The 21,998-nt window shown below is 38.3% G+C and overlaps 2 protein-coding genes across 5 annotated transcripts in view; both read left to right on the forward strand.

Annotated features, from left to right (window-relative positions):
- LOC109466126 (rabphilin-3A-like) overlaps nt 1-20,654 on the forward strand; it is a 43,857-nt gene extending 23,203 nt beyond the window's left edge. Inside the window, exons 3-19 of one of the 4 annotated variants that reach the window (XM_019763773.1) lie at nt 5,748-5,891; nt 9,323-9,452; nt 9,779-9,865; nt 10,169-10,334; nt 10,681-10,827; nt 11,122-11,274; nt 11,762-11,809; nt 12,510-12,713; nt 13,254-13,333; nt 13,760-13,834; nt 14,310-14,315; nt 15,294-15,394; nt 15,580-15,706; nt 16,151-16,305; nt 16,636-16,717; nt 16,865-16,961; nt 17,389-20,654. In XM_019763773.1, the coding sequence (XP_019619332.1) occupies nt 5,748-5,891; nt 9,323-9,452; nt 9,779-9,865; nt 10,169-10,334; nt 10,681-10,827; nt 11,122-11,274; nt 11,762-11,809; nt 12,510-12,713; nt 13,254-13,333; nt 13,760-13,834; nt 14,310-14,315; nt 15,294-15,394; nt 15,580-15,706; nt 16,151-16,305; nt 16,636-16,717; nt 16,865-16,961; nt 17,389-17,540 (1,954 nt within the window). In that variant the 3' untranslated portion in view covers nt 17,541-20,654. Of the gene's footprint in view, nt 1-5,747; nt 5,892-9,322; nt 9,453-9,778; nt 9,866-10,168; nt 10,335-10,680; nt 10,828-11,121; nt 11,275-11,761; nt 11,810-12,509; nt 12,714-13,253; nt 13,334-13,759; nt 13,835-14,309; nt 14,316-15,284; nt 15,395-15,579; nt 15,707-16,150; nt 16,306-16,635; nt 16,718-16,864; nt 16,962-17,388 lie in introns of all 4 variants that reach the window. The other 3 variants (XM_019763764.1, XM_019763781.1, XM_019763790.1) reach the window with 3 other exon arrangements.
- Nucleotides 4,083-5,392, forward strand: LOC109466156 (sphingosine 1-phosphate receptor 1-like). Its single transcript, XM_019763813.1, has one exon. It carries the CDS (start codon nt 4,119-4,121, stop codon nt 5,325-5,327), a length of 1,209 nt encoding a protein of 402 aa, XP_019619372.1. The 5' UTR covers nt 4,083-4,118; the 3' UTR covers nt 5,328-5,392.
- Nucleotides 20,655-21,998: the final 1,344 nt, after the last annotated feature.

A 21,998-nucleotide genomic window follows, 5' to 3' on the forward strand; every position in this document is an offset into this window, starting at 1 on the left:
AAACTAACACAATTCCCTATATTCAGCACCAAGGACAGCTCCACCTGTGTTTGTAAAGGGCATGTATACCATGGACAGCTGCACTTGTGTGTGTAAAGGACATGTGTTGAATACTAGAGAAAGGTCCCTTTACCTATAGTCAGCACCATATAGACAGGGCCATACATGTATGCATGTATTCTATATATCAGGGGTGTTTGTTATATACCAGTGTTTTTTATTTATGTGAATTCAGAACAGGCCAATGACAAGAAATTAACATAGGGAAAGTTAATAAATGGTTTCTGTATTCAGCACCAAGGACAGGGCTTTTTGTGCCTATTCTAGACCTGGGACAGCTATATTTGTATCTGAATGTGTACATGTAGAATACATTTATATAATAGTGAATACCAGGGAAAGTTCAGCCCATCAGTATTCAGCACCAGGACAGGCCCACTGTAACATGAGGTTTTGTATGTGGCAAATTACATGTCAAAACCATGTAGCCATCATCATAACATCATAATTTTATGAGGTAATGGACTAAGAGCTCCCTTCCTGTATGATTGATCAACTCAAAATATGAACTGATGTGAGGTATTGTTTATGTGGATTTGATTCGTTGTTGCCATGGTAGGAGAGCAGTTATCCTTGTAGCCAATTATAACATTTGGCTTGATGATCCTTTTTGTGGAGGGAATATGTCATCTTTGCTTTATAGTCTCTGTTTGAAAGAATGTTTTGGACTAATAAGATTATCCTTCATGAATTTGACTTGTAATACTAAGCATTAGATCCTACAATATCAGACTTAAGGATCTAGGTGCTAGTTTACGATACGAAAAGGAACACATTGTAACTAACTGGGAAATATCTAGCTATTAAATTTGCATGATTTCTTCATATATCTTTATCAGAGTTCTGACTATGCTGACCTCCTGGTGTGATTTGACCTAATTTCAATTTTTTTACATCATACATAAATCTTGTCTGTCAAGATGATGGAATAGCGAAGGTTTTTGTTCGTTCTTAGAAACGAGATTCCATGAAATGATGGATTGATGATCTACATGTAAATCCTTCTGGAAATGTTCTAAGGGTGAAGTCATCAGCTTTGCAATCACACAACAGAAGCCCACTGACTCCTCATCATGAAGTGAGCAATGTTCTCCCTTCTAGCCTCCTTGGAAACCAATTTACCACGGCACCCTGACAAATCACCCGCAAATTCGTCAGACAAAGCAGCGTTATTATAGCCATCTGTCTTGTCATTTTCCCTGTGAATATGGCTAGGCATGAGCAGAAATAGACACCATTAAAATGGATGTACAGCAACCAAGAACGTAAATAGACAGCATTAAAATAGATGTACAATGTACAGCAACCAAGAACACATTAATAGACCACATTAAAATGGATGAGGAAATATAACGTGATGTGCCGCCAAGCAGAGCCATTTCCCACATATCTTTGGACGCGTATGGAATAGGCTAGGCCACAAAATGTTTGCAATTGGAGAAATCTTGTCATTCTATTATGCTGAGGTCATGATGTGTGGTGTGCTAGCCTTACAGGGCAAATATTATCAAATTTACTAAAAAAAACAGGTTAAGAAAAGGAAAATTTGAGATACTTTAAGAAGGGAAACATATTTCATCTGTACAGTGTTAACCTTCCCAAGATGCACCATTTAGATGAATCTCAGAAGTTGAATAATTCACTAGTGTTACTGAAGAGCTCTTAACAGATAAAATCTCTCTTTTCAGAAGCAAGGGTGTTTGATGTGTTCATCTAAATTTGATATGTCAAGAGGTATAAGGATAATAATAGAAGAACATACCCACAGCAGGCCAGGTGACATTTAGTCATGTGTCCTATAGATTATGTGTTAATAGCATTTAAGAAAAAGACAGATTCCGAGGAAACTCATGCATTGAAAATGTTTCCTTTTAATAAATAAGATTGCCACCATGGATATCTTCGGCATTTAACTGTCAGATATGGGAGAGTCTTGTCTGACGGCACCAGGTGGCGAGCTGTGATACCAGAAGAAGTTGTAACTTATCTGACAGACTTCATCCAGTTCTCAGGCACCGCTCCAAAACATTTCATCCATAAGTCGTTTCGTTTTATTAGACGCTGTCACGTCGCTGCCAACTTCTAATAAACGACAGTGACGTAGCTTTACTTTCAAAGATAATAAGTTTGGGAACATCAAAGGAGAAGTTGCTTTCGGGGAGGAATATTGCTTGTATCACAATCACTTCAGGCCATACATGTTGGACAAAACTAATAAGCCACCATGCCCTGAATCACAGTAAAGCTGGAAGGCGGGCTCACTATTGTCACTCAGGAAAAAGACCCCTGCCACGTTCCTGTCTTCCTGCATTATTGCATTATTGGTTTCCTTATTCTATACGTAGTTGTGTCATAAAGTTTGTGATGAGTAGCCCTGTTTTTTGAATCTGGGGATTAAGAGTCAGTTCAAATCCCAGGCTTTGTCACTCACCCAACTTGAAATTTTGAATGATACTGTAGGGTAGATAATTACAGTAACATGTAAAAGTTGCTCTAACTTGAGTGTGTACAAGTTTGGGAGTTATTCACAGCCGATGTGACCATGTCGGCTGTGAATAAAACACTTGGTTGTGTAAAAAGAGTCTCTTACCAACCTGATGAAACTATTCACGGAATGTTAAAAGTTCAGTGTTCTGCATAGAGGATACTTTCTGTTACATAGCTGGGACATAAACAGCAGTGCTCATTCATCATCTCCAATTTAAGCCAATTTAAGTCAAACATTAAAGCTGATCTTTGTAGGGCAGAGTTCAAGTTTGACTGGTACATGTAGTGCAATCTAATCTTACTGAAAGCATTGCCATTTTTCTGGACTACATGCACATGTGCATATAAGCTCTTTTACTCCTATTCCTGCTGATACAGCACTCGTGTACCACACTAGCTGTCTATCAGAGCTTTGAAGTGTACAAAGCTGATAATCTTTTGCCCTTTGGATACCATGTGTGTAAGGCTTAGCACAGATGTTGCTGTCAGATATGAGACTTTCTCATTGATGATAGATAGTACTACTTATTCCAGGAAGGGGAAAATAAACTGTACAATGTATTAGTAAGAATAAACCGCCTATTTTTCCATAGACCTGGTTACAGACAGGTGACCTTATTCACACAAGCTTGAGATACATTGCCTTTACCTTCACATGGCCTAACAAACTACAACTGCTCCATGACGAAAAAGCTAAAACTTTAAGTCCAGTTCAGTTCAGTTCAACTTGGTAAGTTCCAATTTACTTAAAGTTTTAGCCTTTTTGTCATAATGTATTACACCGACACAGATAAACTTTCAAGCTAAAACTACTGCTCTGTTTCAAACAAATTCAAACATATTCATGTTGTATGGAACCAGCCCCCATAACTCTATCCTGCCACTTGCCACTGATACATGTACATAACGATGCAAGGACACATAATATACAAATACTAACACAGGAAAAAGAAAATTCTTCTTGCAAAACTCATGATGTAGCAAACCCATCTGCCTGTCGGTCATTGACACTTTAATGCAGGATGTGCAAGATACATGTATCTAGCAGGCTGGAACTCCGGCTAATTACTGTTATTGATCTTTCTTGAATGCCCTCTTCAGGCCTGATGAAGCTAGCCGTAGATTATGATATTTCATTGAGTCACTGTTTCAAAGGATACTAACAATCATATTATTTGCATGGATATTGGTGTGGGACTCATTAGTTGCCTATGTCTCAACATGATAATAGACACAATGTCATCATACAATACTATGACATTAAGTTTGCAGTGTTATCCCTGGTAACAGTCCATCATATTGGAATAATTGCACTCTTTTCAAGACATACAACATTGCACAGGTCAGTATCCTGTGTTGCCCATGGTAACATTCTACGTGAGTCTCACTGAGCAATCGCAGTTGCTTTTGCGCTTTCCCTCATTAGAAACAAACCCGCCGTGACCAAGTGCAGCTGTATCATTGCTCTAGCCGTCCAGTCTGACCAAACGAAAAGCAGAGCCGTCCACAGCTTGGGAACCTCCCCACCCACCTCCTGCCTCAGACTGTAGCTGACCAGAATCAGGTCCAGCATGTTCAACAACAGCTCCGACCTGTGGACGCTCACCGAGAAATCTGTGCCTGAGTTTGACAGATTGATATCCTGCTACAAGTGGCATCTACAGAACAATGTCTCCATTGCACAAGCCGATGAAGCCTGCTCCATGCACAAGGACCTTGTGAGTTTGGGAACAGAGATTGACATTGTCTTCTGGCTGATGGGACTTCTCATCATCATCAGTAATGCTCCTGTGCTATTGGGAATCATTGGAACAAGAGAACTCCACAGACCCATCTACATCTACCTGGCAAATCTGGCTGTCACGGATGTTTTCGCAGGCATCGGACTTCTGTATCGCATAGTTGGTCATGTCGGACTCAATGTAAAAGCCTTCAAGTTGATCATGACTTATGTCAACTTAATCATATTTAGTCAGATGACATCAGCATCAGCTCTATCCCTGATGTCAGTTAACGCCTATGTTGCTGTAATGCATCCTGAATTCTTCCACATCCACGCTGACAGTGCCAAACTGTGCGCAGGTGTAGCTCTGACTGTTTCATGGATTGTCTGCGCCTTGCTTGCATTCTCACCCATAATGGGCTGGAACTGTCTCCACATGCAGACCCTCACCACTGGGATCTGCATTTCATGGTACCCCCTGTCCTTTATCATCACTTGTGCATCCATACTGCTCTTGCTGTGCATCATCCTGATGTTCACAAATATTAGTGTGTATCTAGCAATCAGGGAACGAGAAAAGAGAAGACTTGTACAGGTAGCTGCAAGGGACCCTCAGGCACCAGGAGAAAATGGTCCTGGGCAAAACAACGCTGCACAAGAGGAGGCTCAGAAGAAATATGAAGAAAGGGTGTACAAGGCTAGGACTGTAATGGTTCATGTAGTGGTGGCATTCATCTGCTGGCTGCTACCCCTCCTGTTCTTTGCAGTCTGCAAAATTCTTCCAGATGTCTGCCCTAGGAACGGTGTACTTGCAGGGATATGTCTAAACTCGCTCATTAACCCGATGGCAACACTCATCCGCATGTCGGACTTGAGGAACACAATTTGGCAAAAACTGACAGGCATCCACCAGACACTTGTCACTGTGATACGGGGAAACCGAGCGGACCCACAGGAAGACCAGGCTGGAACAGGAGAGTTTCTTACTCTACAGGAAGGTCCTGCACATGGAGAGGGACGAAACACACCACGTCTGGCTCCAGATGAACAGTCTTAGCCTGAGTGTTGACATTTCAGCCTTTTTAGCTTTCATCCGCTCCCCACGATCCACTACCAGGCCAAAAGTAATGGATCGTGCCTGGGAGCCAACAAAAGCTAAAAAAAGGCTGACACTCAGGCTAGAATAGCCTGCCATGGAAAACCATCACTGTCAAATCCAAATTTATGAAAGGACATCAGGACCCAAGAACCGTCCAACAGGCACAGTAGAAATCAGCCAACAATTGTAGAAATAGACTGTACTGTTATGATTGTACAATTGGCCTAGCTGATTCAGAACCTTTCCACAGAAAGTGAATAAAGACTCTGCTCAATTCAGGTCAGACTATAGAATCAACTCAGGTTAATTTGACAATTTTAAACTCAAATATTGTTGCAGTAACAAGTTATATAATTATAATAAATGATTATTTTTCAGACTGAATGCAGGATGGTCCTTCCACACGGACAAGCTGACGTCGTTTCAGAAGCAGCCGCCGCTGAGCAAGGAGGAACAAGATGCCATCCGCAAGGTCATGGAGAAGGCAGACTTCATGGAGCAGATGGAGCAAGAAAGAGTCGGGTACGTCATCACATCTGTCACGTTTGCATATATGGAAGGGGGAAACGGGGGAAAAGTTCATTTAGTGAATTAGCTCACTGAAGAGCTTCCACTGGTTGTCACAGAGGAGACATAATTACAGATTCATTGCATAGAACTTTTCAACATGCACAGCGAATAATGTACGCCAAAAAATAGTTACTCATTGCAACTAGATATGATTTTGGAAATGATCCAAAATCCAAGGTACTATACGTTTCAGGTAGCATCCACTACCTTTTGTCAGTGACACAATGAATAATGGACCATGGCTTTGGGAATGGATGCAGCACAATAAACAGTGGACCACGGCTTTGCAAATGGATGCTGTATGGAGTTGAAAAGAAACACTCTGGTTTTGTTGGGTTAAGTTGCAATGGGAATGCACATGTAGCATCAGCCATCAGTCAAGTGGCAGCTTTCAATCATGAAATGTACAATGACATGAATCTTATTTTTCATCAAGGTACCCCAAAAGATGGCTTAACCTTCTCCCCACTGTCTAACACCATGACCAATAGTTCATACCAAATGGCTGACTTAGCAGGCTAAAGGTTAAAGTTGACCCTTGGATATAGCATCACAATCTAGAAATCATTGAAAGTTGGCATTGGTATCACAGGAAGTTAGTATAATATTCAATTGACCTAAAATAACAATTCAGTGAGGAGTTTGTTAAAAATTTCTTTCTTGCTTGCAACTCTCACTTTAAAAATAGATAATAGACAGGTGTATATAGGCTGTCATGATCAATATACAACACAATCATAGTTCATTGATTGATTTAATTCTAAGTACCACTGATGGAATTATTGTATTGAAGTACTGTAATAGTATATTATAAGCTGCAGTGAGTATAGGGCTGGCTTATACATCCAGAAATCTGCACAGCACTTCAAAAACACATCCTCCTGCCCTCCCATCGCATTCAAGTTGTGGAAGCAGTCGAAGATTTATTACAAAGCTGCCTGGCTCTGTATATTTTGGGCCACAGTTGCGCCCACATTATCTCAAGAAATCTCCAACCACTCCTTTTAATCCTATTAAATGCCTCACACAAGTGTATCGCTTGATGACTGCATGTGGAATTGAAAGGTATTCTCTTTTGTGCGCTTAATCAGTTAATGCGAATCCTTAGGAGGCCGGCAAATGGAACTGGCGTGCTTAATGGCTTTGCTCTCTGTGAAGGACAGACAAAGTGGATGTTAAAATGCACTTTAAGTGATATTGATGGCTCAGGAAAGATTTAAGGAGGTTACGCTAAAAGGTGAACTTGCCAGCCATGAACTTGAGATTCCCGTATTTTAACTCTAGCCGTGTGATATGTCTAAAGGTCAGATCAGAGTGCAAGATTATTGTGTATGATATACTTTACAACTGGCATGAGGCCAACATTTGCCAGCTAATGCTGGATAGTTACCCCCCATTATTGTCTGAATCTTGTCGTCTTAGTAAGATTTTTTTACCATGATATGGACAAGGATAATGCAAAAGAATTAGGGCATGAAATGTGATATTGTTATTGGTAAAAATTATCAAAAAGGAGATGGAAAATACCCAAAACACATGACCGTGGATGAAATCGTTTAAGATCAATCTGTGAGAAAGAGCAATAAAAGATCACCCATTTAGTATGAAGTTAACCAAGTCTGTTCAAAAATATTTTACCAGGAACTGGCCTAGAAAAGCAGACAGGAACAATCTATTTCCATAACATGGAGGGAAACATAATATCACAGAAAGGACATGAAATCCCCTGTTTCTAATGAGCTCAGTACAAACATGTAACTACTAATAGACACTGAATTTCAAGAATATGATACATTTTGTAAAAGCACTCACTAGATTGCAAGAAATACATCAAATATGCGACCTGCTGTTGCTTATATGATATATCTAATACAGTTGAGAACACTGTGATGGTATATGGAAAAGGCAGTAGTTAAAGTAGAGTGATGAATGTCATCTGAGTTAGTGAGGATAACGTCTCGTATCACTAAGCACTGGTCAATACTCCTAAATCACCTGCCGAGGGGTCTGTAATACCCAGATAGCCCCGATTCTAATCAGCTCAATCAACCGTAGGGTATCGCTACGGCAACAGGAAATTGACAGGTCATCAAAAAGGCTTTTCTCCGGATCAGAGAGACACAATTTGCATTAATGCTATGTTTGACCTTCCTTTTTCTAGCTATATCCTTGAGGGGTGTTCACTAATACCATACTGATTGCATGTTTGTAATTTGGTAAAAGCGTGTATGAATCTTGGTAACGTGTAGTTGTCAACTTGTCCAGCAGTAATTGTACTGAAACCCGTTAATTGGACCGAGCTGTTGCGTAAGTAGTTGATTCTCCCAGCGTACAAACGATGACGGACAAGCTGACATCTGCTCCCAGCCTGCTACATTAGTGCTAATGGGACTAACCTTGATGGAAATGTATAGTAAACGTACATGTAGGGCTAGTTTCAAAAGTTAATGTAACATTTCTAAAGGACATTTTTTTCTCACAAATTTTAAGTTGTTTTTTTTACCGTCTTCCAAGTTAACTTCTAGGTCGTCAGAGTTTTGCAGGAAAATACTGATTGAAACAGGCGTGCAAAATGAATTTTTCTTTCACTTTCCTTCTGTAGTGGGTTGCATGTGTGTTCATAATATGTGATAATAGTATTACCACTAAAACAAATATGTAACACATTCTAACCTTGCAGAAACATACAGTTTTTTGCAAACTGGTGCAAGGAATTTTAAAGCCTTAGCCAAGGGATGCTGACCTAATAATGCATGAACCCCATCTAGCATACGTTTGCAGTACTGCAGCATCCAACGAGCTACAGTAGGGCAAGTAAGTCTGAGACATTGGTGCTGTACATGGTGGTGAGGTGGCCACTCAGGCAACAGCAATGGACAAACAGAATTCAGCTGGTGTTAGTTCTAGTGACAACATTCCCATGTAGATAGTGACAGGGAAATTCTATGTATTCTCATCTGTGCTGTCCTTGGTGCTGAACTGTTGTTATTAGAACCTAGAGCGCATTGGATGGCAATATCATACTTATGAATTATGCACACTCAGAATGGATACTCTTTTGCCATTCTACCTGCTTGGTGTCACTTTATGTCAATTTGGTGTCAAATTACTGTAAATTTAGAAATCTCATTGTTTTTAAGTTTGTTGTTTTCTTAATGACCTTCTATCACACTGCAAACCTATTCTCGTTCTTCTGTAAGTTTACTGCATTACTGTATTACTAATAAAGCTGTTTCAGCCGTGAACTTGAAGATACTGCAAACTTCTTACTTTCAACATGCCAAGAAACTTCTGAAATTTTAGAAAAAGATTTACAGTTTGACAACATTAGAATATTCAAGAAGTTGTTACCCATTCCACTTTTATTTCTTTCCTTTCTTTAGCTGCCTTGTGGATAGATTAGACAACATGAAGAAAGCTGCCAAGGGCAATGGAACAACCCAGTGTGTTCTGTGTGGGGATGCCTTCAGGATGCTGGGGTCTTCACCTCTCACATGCTGTGACTGCAAAAAGGTACAACTACACTCTCCTGCCAGCTTTTAAAAGTTGTCAAACCTGTGTTTTGTACTTCTGCAAAAGGCCATTGTGGTTTGTTGATGGTTGTTTGGTAGTTCCTTATGAATTACGTTCCTCATAAGCCCAAAAATGATCACCTGTGTGCAGTAATGTTCTATAATAGTAACACTCAAGTCCCTTGTGTGGTAACTATAGACAGTTACAATTTCTTGCTACTTTCAAAGTACATTGCATTACATTGTATTAGCCAGTATAATACTTTTCGTACTTTGCAGTATTTTATAGACTAATAATACACTGTACAATATCCTCATTTTTTCCAGCATGTTTGTTCCAAGTGTGGAGTAGAGCTCACCACAAAGTTTGGCAGCCAAAGTTACCTGTGCAAGATTTGTAGTGAGAGTAGAGAGGTATGTCTTGTTAAGCTTATATCAGCTGCATTAGACAATCAGTTACAGAGTAGGAATAGAGGATGGCATATTGTCCCTTGGTGATAGATTGCATAATGGGTGAAGCGAAATAGACGGGTAGCTTGCACAGTTCATCACTAACTATTACTGTGGATTCTGATTGCTGTTTTATGGAGTATTTGTCAAGACTGAGACAAAATATATTGTAAATGACAAATTGGAGGATGAATTTTGCATCTATGATAAGAGGAGGAATGAAGCTGATACTGATGATGATTATTTAATACTCTTTCTTTCCCACAGATGTGGAAACGCTCAGGAGCCTGGTTCTTTAAGGGGCTTCCTAAGTATGTCCTGCCTTCGGAGCAGCAGAAGAAGGACGATTCTCGAGGCAAGGGCGCCCGAGGAGGGTACGGTGGGCGCAAGGCTCGGGGCGGCAAGTCTTATAACACCTGGTCTAAAACTCGAGGTATGCAACTTTGGTTGTTACAGTCAGTGTGTGTGTGCTTGGAGCTATACAAGGTTACCAAGTGTAAGTAACGTATACTGTAATTGTTTACAGAAAAAGGTATGATATGGCACTGTCTATGCAAAGACATTTTCAATTTTATTTTACATTTGGGCCTGTAATGATCTGTATTTCTGAGTTATTCAATAGAATTTCTCCCTTTTTTTGCAGATCTTTGGTTATGAAAAATTGGAGTTAGAAATGATTGATTCCTTTAGTTGACTCTTTCCAGACATAGCATCACTAACCATATTCATAAAATGGAACATTGATTAATCCTGCTACAAGACAACTTTGTGTCTTGCAGGAGGTAAGGGTGGATCAGCGGAGTACAGCGATGAAGAAGAAGATGAGAGTTCAGAGGATGAGATCAGCCTGGGACGCAAACCCCGGGGGAGGGGCAGGGGCACAGCATTAGCAGCAGCAGCAGCAACGGCTCCTCCTGTGGAGTCAGGTAAGAACTGCAGGAGCTGCACTGCATCTCATATTGTTTGGATGGAATCAAAAACAAAATTCCATATATCAAATACTATAATTAATGTCACCACTGAACTCTAGTCATAGGCTCTCAATTACAGACAATATTTCACTAATTTTCTAGGTTATAAAAATATATAAGGCCATACTGACTTAATTTTAGGGATGACATCCTTTGAAGACCCCCAAACTAGCTAGTACGTACGGGCAAATAAAAAAGATTCCAGCGAAATAAATGATGCTAAACCACAGCTGGTATTGGCTTCTTTAGATGCTGATTCGGCCAGCATCGGCAGCTATAACAGCAACCCGCTTTACGATAGCCGAACCAGCATCACCAGCGCAGGAGCCTACAACCAGCACAGTGCCACAGAGAGCATGTACGGAGATGTTGCTGAGGACGCACTGAGCGCTGGAAGCCCCAGTAAGTCACAGTTTAACCTATAGCGAGGGTTCATTATGCTTAAAACATGCCTTCAAGGTCCTGGAAATTGGTGGTGAAAAAGGCCCATCCTTGAGGTGTTGCCAAAATTTCTCATTAGAATTAATGAAACAATGTAGACATAATTATATTAAAGCTATGGTTTTAGACATAGTACTGCCTAATAATTCCACAGATTGTTTGTTTGAGACACTCAGTACTATGCCTAAAACTATGCATAGCCTGCATGTACATGTAGTACCAAAAGCTTATAGTTGTATAGGGCAATATCCTTAATGTTGTATCATAAATCATGATAGATTTTGAGAGAAGCAACTTTTCAGTTGATATTGTTAACAGTATGTATTGAAGAGACTCAAAAATAAAAATTTTTCACAATTTTAACAGCTCTTTGAAAATGTAGGTGCTAGTCCCACTGCCCTTTATGTATTCTGACAAAGTAGAATGACTCCGAAAACCATTTTTGCAGAGATCCAGACAATACAGGAAAGCCAAGAAAAGAAGGGATCGTCAGGAGGTATCAAAACTGTCACCCACAATCATCACACAAGAATGACTCTCACAAATATACTAACTTTAAATTTGTTTTAAATTACTAGAAAGTACCTAACAGCTGGGAAATTTGTGTAGCTACGGTAGCTAACATAATGGATTCTTAATTGTCTGTGCGCTGATATGAGCTACTGGTAACATTTGCAATGCTTTAAACTTCATTTTAACATTCTTAATTGATAGTTGTAGTAACATGAATTGATCAAGTCTTACAACAACCTATTTAATAACCTTGAATGCATGATTGAATAGATTACCTAACACACTGTTATATGGTTTGATGATTATCAATTGTAATATGTCTCTATTTTGTGTGTTATAATGATATAATTGTAGATTCTGAATGTATATTAGTCTGAATAGCAATCATTTTGCATGATATATACAGTTGATGCTTCCGTTTATTTGCATTCCTTTTTTTGCTCATTGCTAACTTTTATTAGTGGGATAAAGATTTTTTTCTCAATTCTTGTTCATAAAGAAAAAACATACTGACAGCTTTGATACAGCCTCCAATGATGCAGCAGAAACCAACACTTATATAGTTTCAGAACAGAACAATCATTAACTTAAACACTTACATGTAGCTCCAGATGATTGGTAATAGTACAGCAGGCTATGAAGTAAACCCACCCTAACGCATGACACAATGCCCCCCTCCCCAGGCCTGAGTCGACACAGCTCAATGCGTTCTCAGAGCAGCATCCGGACTGACCGGTCCGACGGCGTAACATGGAGGCAGAGCCGGGAAGATGACTATTATGAAGACGAGTATGATGATGCGGGAGTTTATGTGGGACCTCCGCAACATTCTCAGCTCCCCGTGGACGAACACGACGTGTACAGTCCTGACTTTGAGGAGGAAGACAGTGAGTATAACACACAATCATACATTGTCCTAACACGCTAACAGAAAATTTCTAATGTATAAACTATAATGTACAAGAAATCCAGTCACCAAGAAAATGACATTATATCACATTCATCTATTTTACTCCAACAGTTACATGTATTTATCCCATCTACAATATATCCTAACGTCCGTTACAGCATAATTTTGACACTTACAAGACTTACTGGATCAGATATCAATGATCCTTTTCCCCTGATTGAACTAATAGGGAGTGTTTAACTTAATAACATATTTTTGAAACTTACAGATGATAATGTTGTTTTTAATTTTAATTAATTAAAATTAATTGTTGTGGATAAATCTTGGTACTAAGTCCTAATTTTGTGACAATATCATTTTAGATAAAATTGTCAAAATTGTTATGTATTGTCACACAGTCAGAACCTGTTACCAAGATTTATCCATAATATAATGATTTATATTTTTGAATGCTGTGAGTTCCTTAACAGTGTGGCATGACATGTCTGGATGTTGTTATCCTTATTAACACGTACAGCGACTCTCGGCTCCATTGAGTTCTCCATGCTGTACGATCCCCACAACGCTGCCCTTCACGTTAACATCATCCGGGCACGGGTAGGTGCAACATAACAATAGGGCGAACATGTAACCATCGTCTCTTCAATCTGTGTTACACAGTATGCAATAGCAACTGACCCGGCCTTACAGCCTACTTTAAGTCCTGGGTACCTACATGTAAATTCAGCCATCAGCCAATCAAATACTCCCCCAACTGTTAGAAGGCAATTTATCAGCCAATCACATCTCTGCTCACAGTCAAGAAGCAACAGGATTGGTTGGCTAAGTTTCTCTTCAACAACTGGCAGAAATATTCTACACAAAAAATTAAAACAGATTCTGAACAGCAACAATAAACAATGACATACCATTCAATTACGTCATCATGCCAGAAAACAATAACTGACATTTTGCAGAAATCTCTAGATTAGTCCTTGGTTGAATATCATGAATTTCACATGGTTGTTGTGAAATCATTTTCAGGGTATCAAGCCCATGGACCACAATGGGATGTCTGACCCCTATGTCAAGTTACATCTCCTTCCTGGAGCCAGTAAGGTAACTGTCTATGTCTGACAACTGCAACTTAGACTAAACTAGACAACCACAATCAACTAACAAGCACCACCACGAAATAACATTTCACCGTTTACACTTACGATAAATGTCATTTTGCTATTATGAAAAATATGGGTACAATTGGTACGGCATGAATTAGATTACACTCACTAATCAATTATAAATTTACTACACTGACGGTTACTTAATTTTACTGGGTCAAGTTCTTGTTAACTTATACATTGTCCAGCAATAAAAAAAGATTGATTGGAAGTGGTCAAAGACTTTGCAAGATGGGGACAACAATAAAATAATTCAGTTTTAAATGTGGTGTAAAGTTACATTTTAATGTGAGGTACATAATGTCTGTCTGTCAGTGTGGCATGCTATATACTGCAGCTCTTTCATGTGTTTCTGAAATGTTGGAATCTGTCCCTGCTCTAACGCTGACTCTCTCCTATGGAACTGTGTGTAGAGTATGGTAGGTGTCTGTGCACATGATTGCTACAGCTCTTTCTATACTTCTCATCTTTTCTGTGCTGCATTAACCTGTTATTGACAGAGGTCAAAACAATGGCATTGACGTGTTATTCAGTGTTCCTGTAAGATTCATAAAGCTCAGCATCATATTCTATCAATGTCTCTTTTGTCTCTGCCTTGTACAATACACATAGTATTACACATAATGTATTGTGTAGTAGCTACCGCTGTGTAGCAGCTATGTATGCTCTTAATGACACTGTCTGTTCTCTGAATAACATGGTGGTCTCATTGTCTGCACAGTGAAGTATAATCATGGTAATATCGTTGTTTCACACTTCTTATGTAATCATTTGACTATTATAGTAGTAGTATAAAATATACTCTCTAATCTTACACATTTGTAACAGACATTAGATTTTATGTGACACATATCAGGCTAGCCTATTGTATATGTAATATCATATTATGATCATAGTACTCATAACTGCCTCCTATCATGTTATAATGGTGCTAACAATTTACTATTCATTTAAATTTAAGATGAAAATACTCATTTAAAAGTTAAACAGTTATGGAACCCTTAACGTGTATATGTAGCACATCCTAACACTGTTGTTTCTATACCTACTCTCTGCACACACTACTTCCTATCCATTGTGTGAGTAACAAATTCTTTGTCCTTGTGAAACAAAATACATAATCTTCCCTTAATATCAACCATAAATATTTTAGGTAAGAAACATTGTCTCCTTTGAATGCAGCTTTAGTTAAAGTTATTTCCCATTGCTAAACACACAATGTAGATTAAGATAACATAAAATTATGTCATGTGTAAATATGACAATGCTTTACCTATAACATCAAAAAGTATCATTCTATGACTTCAAGTAGATAGATTCAACTTTAAACTTATTTACACTGAATCAAACTTATTGAAATTGTACTAATTTTGGAAAACATTTTGCAGGCTAACAAGCTCCGAACAAAGACCTCATACAAGACTCTGAACCCCATCTTCAATGAGACCCTTACCTACTACGGCATGCGTGATGATGACATACTTAGAAAGACCCTCAGGTGAGCTAGGAAAACTGTGTATTTGTCTGGAGCCATACACAATTGCATACTGCATTCTGGGCACTACATGCTGTAGAGATGGAGATGTACAGTATATTAATTTTGTATCATGATCATCATATCAAACAACAGTCAGCCAATATCACATTGCTTACATGATGTTATAACTCTCTCCCACCCTGCAGACTCACAGTGTTTGATGAGGACAGGTTTGGCCACAATGAGTTTATTGGTGAGACTCGTGTCCAACTGAAGCGCCTCAAACCCAACCAGACAAGACAGTTCAACGTCTTCCTGGAGAAGATGATGCCTGTGAGGAACATCTTCCTTTTAAGGCCTTATCAATTCTAAATCATTAGTTCTTGGTCTGACTTGTCTGTACTTTGTTGCTAACTTTCAGCAAATGAATATTAGTCAGGTTCATGTTCTTGTTACAGGTTCGTGTTTTCATCTCTTGCTACATGTAGATTTATTTATTACTTGAGCTGTTTGAAAACAAAGACAATGAATGGGGTGGTATTAGGATATTTTTCCTTATTGCATGTCAGAAAAACATTCTAAGGCCACACAATTTATGTCAGACCAAGTAAAATTGTCGTAATCTCTTTGTGTGAGTTGAGCCTTGAAAAGTCTTGCTTTTGCAAAAAAATGTTAGCCATATTTTCTACATCTACATAATACAGGACAAAGTGCCTCATGGCACATCGCGTCCTTGATAATGACTTCATTTTGAAATGCTTGCCGTTTGATTGACAGCTGGAGAAGGATGACGACCTGATGTACGAGCGCGGTCGCATCCTGCTGTCGCTGATGTACCGCTCGCAGCGGCAGCAGCTGGTGGTGGGGATCATGCGATGTGCCCACCTGGCAGCCATGGACCCCAATGGATACTCCGACCCTTATGTAAAAGTGTAAGGAGGAAACATTTGCCTCTCTATTATATGCATTGTGTGTGCTATCCTTGCATTTTATGTGCAGATGGCGTTCAGCACCAAGGACAGGCTTGTGTTTCCTATGCGCATGTATGTGCCCTCAATTAAAGGAAAGATTTTGTCACAATCTCCATAGTTTATCCAGTAGTAGAGTCTGAATTTGAGTATTATTTCACAATGATTGTGGAAGTCCTCTTCACAAAGCAACAAATGCATTATATAATATAATAATAGAGGTAACAAAATGTTTAAACCATAACTACAATGATACAAATGTATAATAATGCTGCTTTGCCTTATTTCTAATAGGTACCTCAAGCCAGACTACAAGAAGGCAACTAAACACAAGACAAGGATGCTGAAGAAAACACTCAATCCAGAATTCAATGAGGTGAGAAAAAATTCATACAGGTTCATCAGGAAAAACATACATTACAAGGATTGCAAACTAAGGAATTTTCGAGACGTAACAAATTGTTAAGTTTAGGAACACTGCAAGTATTTCATACCTACAGTGCAATGTTTACCTCCTTGACAGGAATTTGTGTATGATGTGAAGCTGAATGAGCTTGCCAAGAAGACCCTGGAGATCAGTGTGTGGGACTACGACTATGGCAAGGCAAATGACTTCATTGGTAAGGCAGTCTTCTCACACGTTTGCTATTGTCATTAAACTATAATTTTCATTCAGTCATTCAGTCATTCATCCATCCATTCACTTACTCACATACATACATTGGATACCAGCCTAGAAAAGAATAAGAAACAATCATGCCTTCAAATATGATAGTTACATGTATCAACCAAGAATTGAGGTGTTCAAAAACTCATTGCCACCAGGCACAATTGTGGCGTCATCACTAGAAAGCTTTAAACAACTCCTGCAATTTAATGTGCAAAGATTGAGTGTAACAGGTCGTTCGGTGTGGTATTAGTAGCTACTGCCGTGCTACAAAGCTGGTATGCTATGCCGAAGGGCAGTTATACCAGCTATACATGTACATGTACATCGGTAGATACAGACACAGATTCATTTACAAAATTTTTCCCTGTCCCTTCCAGGTGCTGTACAGCTGGGGGTCCAGTCTAAGGGGGAGCGCCTGAAGCACTGGTTTGACTGTCTGAAGTACCCCGACCGCAGACATGAGCGCTGGCACGTGCTCATCGAGGAGTTTGACCCCATCACCACTCCCACCGACACAGTCCGAGATTAATCACACTCGCTCCCAGCACGTCAGCAGTACGTTCTGCACCTGCGCAAAACCCGTAATGTATTGTGCATAGCACTTTGGCAGAACATCTCGTATAATAGTATTCGAGCATATGAGGTAAACATCCCGTCCGAAATTTCCAAATGTTGTGTTGGAAAAGATACCGTCTACAACAGGCAAAATTCTGATGCAACGGTGACCAAACATCCAACGAAAACCGTGAAAAATTATGGGTATTGTGCAGGCGCAGTACATTCTGCAGATGTGCTGCCACTCCCCACATTCAAACAACTTCACAAGGTGCAGGAAAGATATTTATAAACACACTGCAGAAACAGTTAGCCAAGCAGTGATGACATCCATGCAGCAATCACATGTATAAGGCTTTTGCTTCCAAGCAATAATCATCTTTTCCATCAACGCTTTTTGATGTTGAAATAGATGTTTTAGTCAATACCATATAACCATTACCATTAAAAGAATTGTCAGCTCACAAATTGTTGTAGACTGCTTAATTGATACCTGTAGATAGCTTTTAATTGATTAATTGATTGAATTATGAGATAGATTTTTATCTTACACAAGGTTTATCTTACACAAGGAAGTTTTACTCTGAGAAATATTTTATTGATAAAGTTGATAGGAGGTACTTAAAGTTCTATTCAGAAACTGAGTTGAATACTCGACTCATAGGTTAGGTTACTTAGTATATGCAGATGTCTCCAAGTTGATTTATTAAGAACTAAAATCAACATGGTTGATTTTAATAGATGTATTCAAATTGAATTTATTATTGAAAGAATTAGATTGTAATTACTTCAAGCAAGTAAGGGTTATTTGAAAGAGATTATACTCACTTCACTCACTGGTTACAAAGAGTTGACGCATCAACCTAGTTTCAAATATTTAAAGTTCTCACAGAAGACAGACTAATATATATAAAAGGGAACCATGTTTGAATGAGGCATAGATACATGTATGGCATTAAATACTTAAAGAACATGAATGGAATTGGGAGATATTTTAAAGATTTGTGATGGCTTTTAGATTAACTGGATATCACTGACTTTACAGTTCTGTAAAATGTCTTAAGATTGGTGTCTTCTTAAAGGTTTTAGAAAAACAGATTATCATGATCATAGATCATAGACCATGAAAGATGCAATGAATGGCAACTTTGCAATGCGTGATAGAAGAAGTAGCTTTAATGTTTGCAATGCTTAATAGTGTTAGCTGGTCACATTTGCTCGCATTGCAGATTACACAAAAATTCACATTGTAGCTGCTTACGTAATATGCATAATGACAATATGTCTACCATCTTAGTAATGATCATACAAATATGATATAGATGACAGTGAACTTCAATCTTCAAATTTCAAACAACAAATCACTTGGTTGCAAATACAGTACATATTTAACAAATTATGTAAATGCTAACCAACTTCTTCAATTTGTCTTCTTGCAAACAGATGGTAGAAGGAACACTGAATTCTAAGTTGAACTTATTTGTAATGATTTTAAACATTTTCGTAGTAAATTTATGCTAAGCTTATATATGATTAGGGCACAATAAATGATTAGGTTTGAAAAATGTACATTTTATACCATTCATACATGTACTAACACAAACTTTAGAACTAAATACTGATGTTTCTTTTTAAGTTACGATAGACAACAGTACTATAGTGTGCATTTTTAGAGAAAAAACAATATTGTGTATTTTTAGTGTGTCGGTAATGGTTATTTATCAAATATCCGTGTGTGAACTTCTCATTTTCTGTTGTATTATGTTAACTTAAAAAGTTTGTTTTTATTCAAGTTTATGAAATCAATGTATAATTTAGCTATTCAAGAAATTTTTAAACTAGGTTCAACCAGTGTGCTTCATTTAGTAGATTGAATACTCCAGATAAGGCAATGGCAGCTCATCACCTAAAATACATTCTGTATTTCTTCAGTTTTAAAGAAATGTTACCATACACACTTCACTTTTAGTGAACTATAGCCAAAGGGTCAACAACTGTAAAAGATACAGATGTACATGTATATTCTTCATGTTTGCTGCTTTTACTCTCACATTGAAGGCTAGTCAATGTTATCATATCTTCTCATATTTATTGAACACCTTTATTGAGCTATTTTGTGTGTACAGCAGGCTTTCAGTGAGCCTCTCTCAAAGATCTTTGTGCTTAGATTGATGGACGTGTTTACTTACCTCAAAACTGCATTAGAGCTACATGTAATAGGTAAGGTTTTATGAAACCTACTTAATGTGACAAAACACAACACACCAAAGGGATGTTGTCCATTCCAGAAGGAAAACACAATCATTACAAACTGTCTGAACTTCTCAAAAGAAAGGATACGATTTGTTGGTAGTGAGAAATGTTCAGTTGCAAATAAGAGCTTTTCATGTCATTGTCACATATATAGTACAAACATAACTACATACTGTTCACTGCAGCCTTTCCAGATCTATGATTCACATGACATGCATAGAACATGTCTCCAACACTGATGTAGCTTGCATGCAGTTGTGGACTGAATGGGACAGAGCCAAAACACAGAAGCACCCTGCATGGGTAAGCATCCTTACAGTCAGTATCTGAACCATTGGACAAAAAAAGGGCTGTGAAAATGAAATCTGAGTTGAAGGTGTTGGGACTCAGGATATAAGTGGGAAATATGATATGAAAGAATTTAGAATAAAAAGGGGAGGTGTCTTTGGAATCATATTAGATTTTTGGCATGAAAGAAATTCAGAGCTTAGTTGAATTGAATTTTGATTCATTCATTTGCAATTGCACTGAATAAATGAAAGTGAAATGTGTAGATGCCTACATGTACTCTTTAGGTACATAAATATACAATGTTAATGCACGTCTCACCCCACCATGTCAGGCTCTGTTTCTGCACAGCATTGAGAGAAACTTCTGTCTATTGGCTCTGCTGGTATGACTTTAACATTTGCCATTGACTGTGGTACCAATCAAGAGGGTTGTACTTAATGGACATAAGAATCAGTCACTATGATGTAGCACACTTGACTTTATTATTCTGCATGTATAATCATAGGAGCATGGCTGATGCGAAAATAAATCATTGGACAATCATGTGTTGTACATTCGTCAATTATGTGTGTCATTGACTTCAGTCTCAGCTGTATTATAATCATTTAGTGTATCCCTGCCCATTGCATTTTTTGGATGCGTTTGTGTGCCTACTACAAGTTTACATGATGTTCTTGAAGTGCCAACTAGTGACGGGTGAAGGTACTGCAGCTTCTGACGTCGATTCACCATCACAAACAAGCTGCACCTGACTGTGACCAGCGCTCCTGAGTTGCCGCCCAGTGTGCTTATTCCTCATGTCACAGACATGTGCTAATTATCATTAATAAATTCACACACAACTTGTTTCATACTCATTCACAATATTTGATGACAGTTTTATTGCAGCCACACCCTTCATGAATGAATATAACATAGTGTTTGTCACAACTTCAATATCATTAACATTACCAAGAATAATCTCTTCTCTGCATTGATAAAAGTCTAACATTTTCTTCTTAAATGAAGTCCATATGTGTAAATATTGTCATGAACTAAAAGTTGTTCCAACACTTTTTAAACCATAACCTGAGACAGAAATAAAATACACCAAGCTTGAGTGAACAGCTTGAGTAACTGCTGACAATATCTCATTGACGTATTATCTAATAACCTATGTAAAGAATGAGGAATGTTTTAATCACTAACAACTTACCAAGACAATTATCTATGACAAAGGCATACAATTATACACTGATGATACGCAAGCCACAGTAAATTCAACATATATTAGGCACTATGTGGCAGCAGCATCAAGTATTTGTTCCTTTCAACTAAAATCAGCATTTGTAACATGTACATGGCTGAAATACTACTTGAGTGCACGATTTGCAGAGCTCAATTTATCAGAAGATGACTACAGAAACCACAAAGGCATGAAATTTTACATGTACTACAATACATCATACACCACAATGTACAAACAGTTTCTACAAATTTGCCTTGCAATCTTTGCATACTTTTGCAACATACTAGTACAACAGTATATGCCATGCATTCACACAGAATCAGCTATGCATTCATAGTAAATTGTTAAAAGTAGAAATACAGCAAATGCTAATGGTACACAAGAACAGGACCGCATAAATCGGTAATCAATTAAAACTTCCTTTCAAGAAGGAATCTTGAATCAAGTTACCTAGCTAGAAATCTTAACAAATTGTTTAGATCTGAAACAGTTGTTGGTAAGACATGAAGGCTTTCCACAATGTTCAAGGGACTAAAAAAATGGTAAGCTTAAAGTTTTGCACTATCGTATAACTTCATCATAATTGCCTGCTTTTGAGCTCAGAAAAGCATATAATCTCACAATGTCTTTGAAAAATGCTGAAATGCTAGACTAAGTCTA

Source organism: Branchiostoma belcheri, unplaced genomic scaffold (assembly GCF_001625305.1).
Source record: "Branchiostoma belcheri isolate BF01 breed outbred unplaced genomic scaffold, Haploidv18h27 scaffold1, whole genome shotgun sequence".
In the NCBI taxonomy this organism is placed as follows: domain Eukaryota; kingdom Metazoa; phylum Chordata; class Leptocardii; order Amphioxiformes; family Branchiostomatidae; genus Branchiostoma; species Branchiostoma belcheri.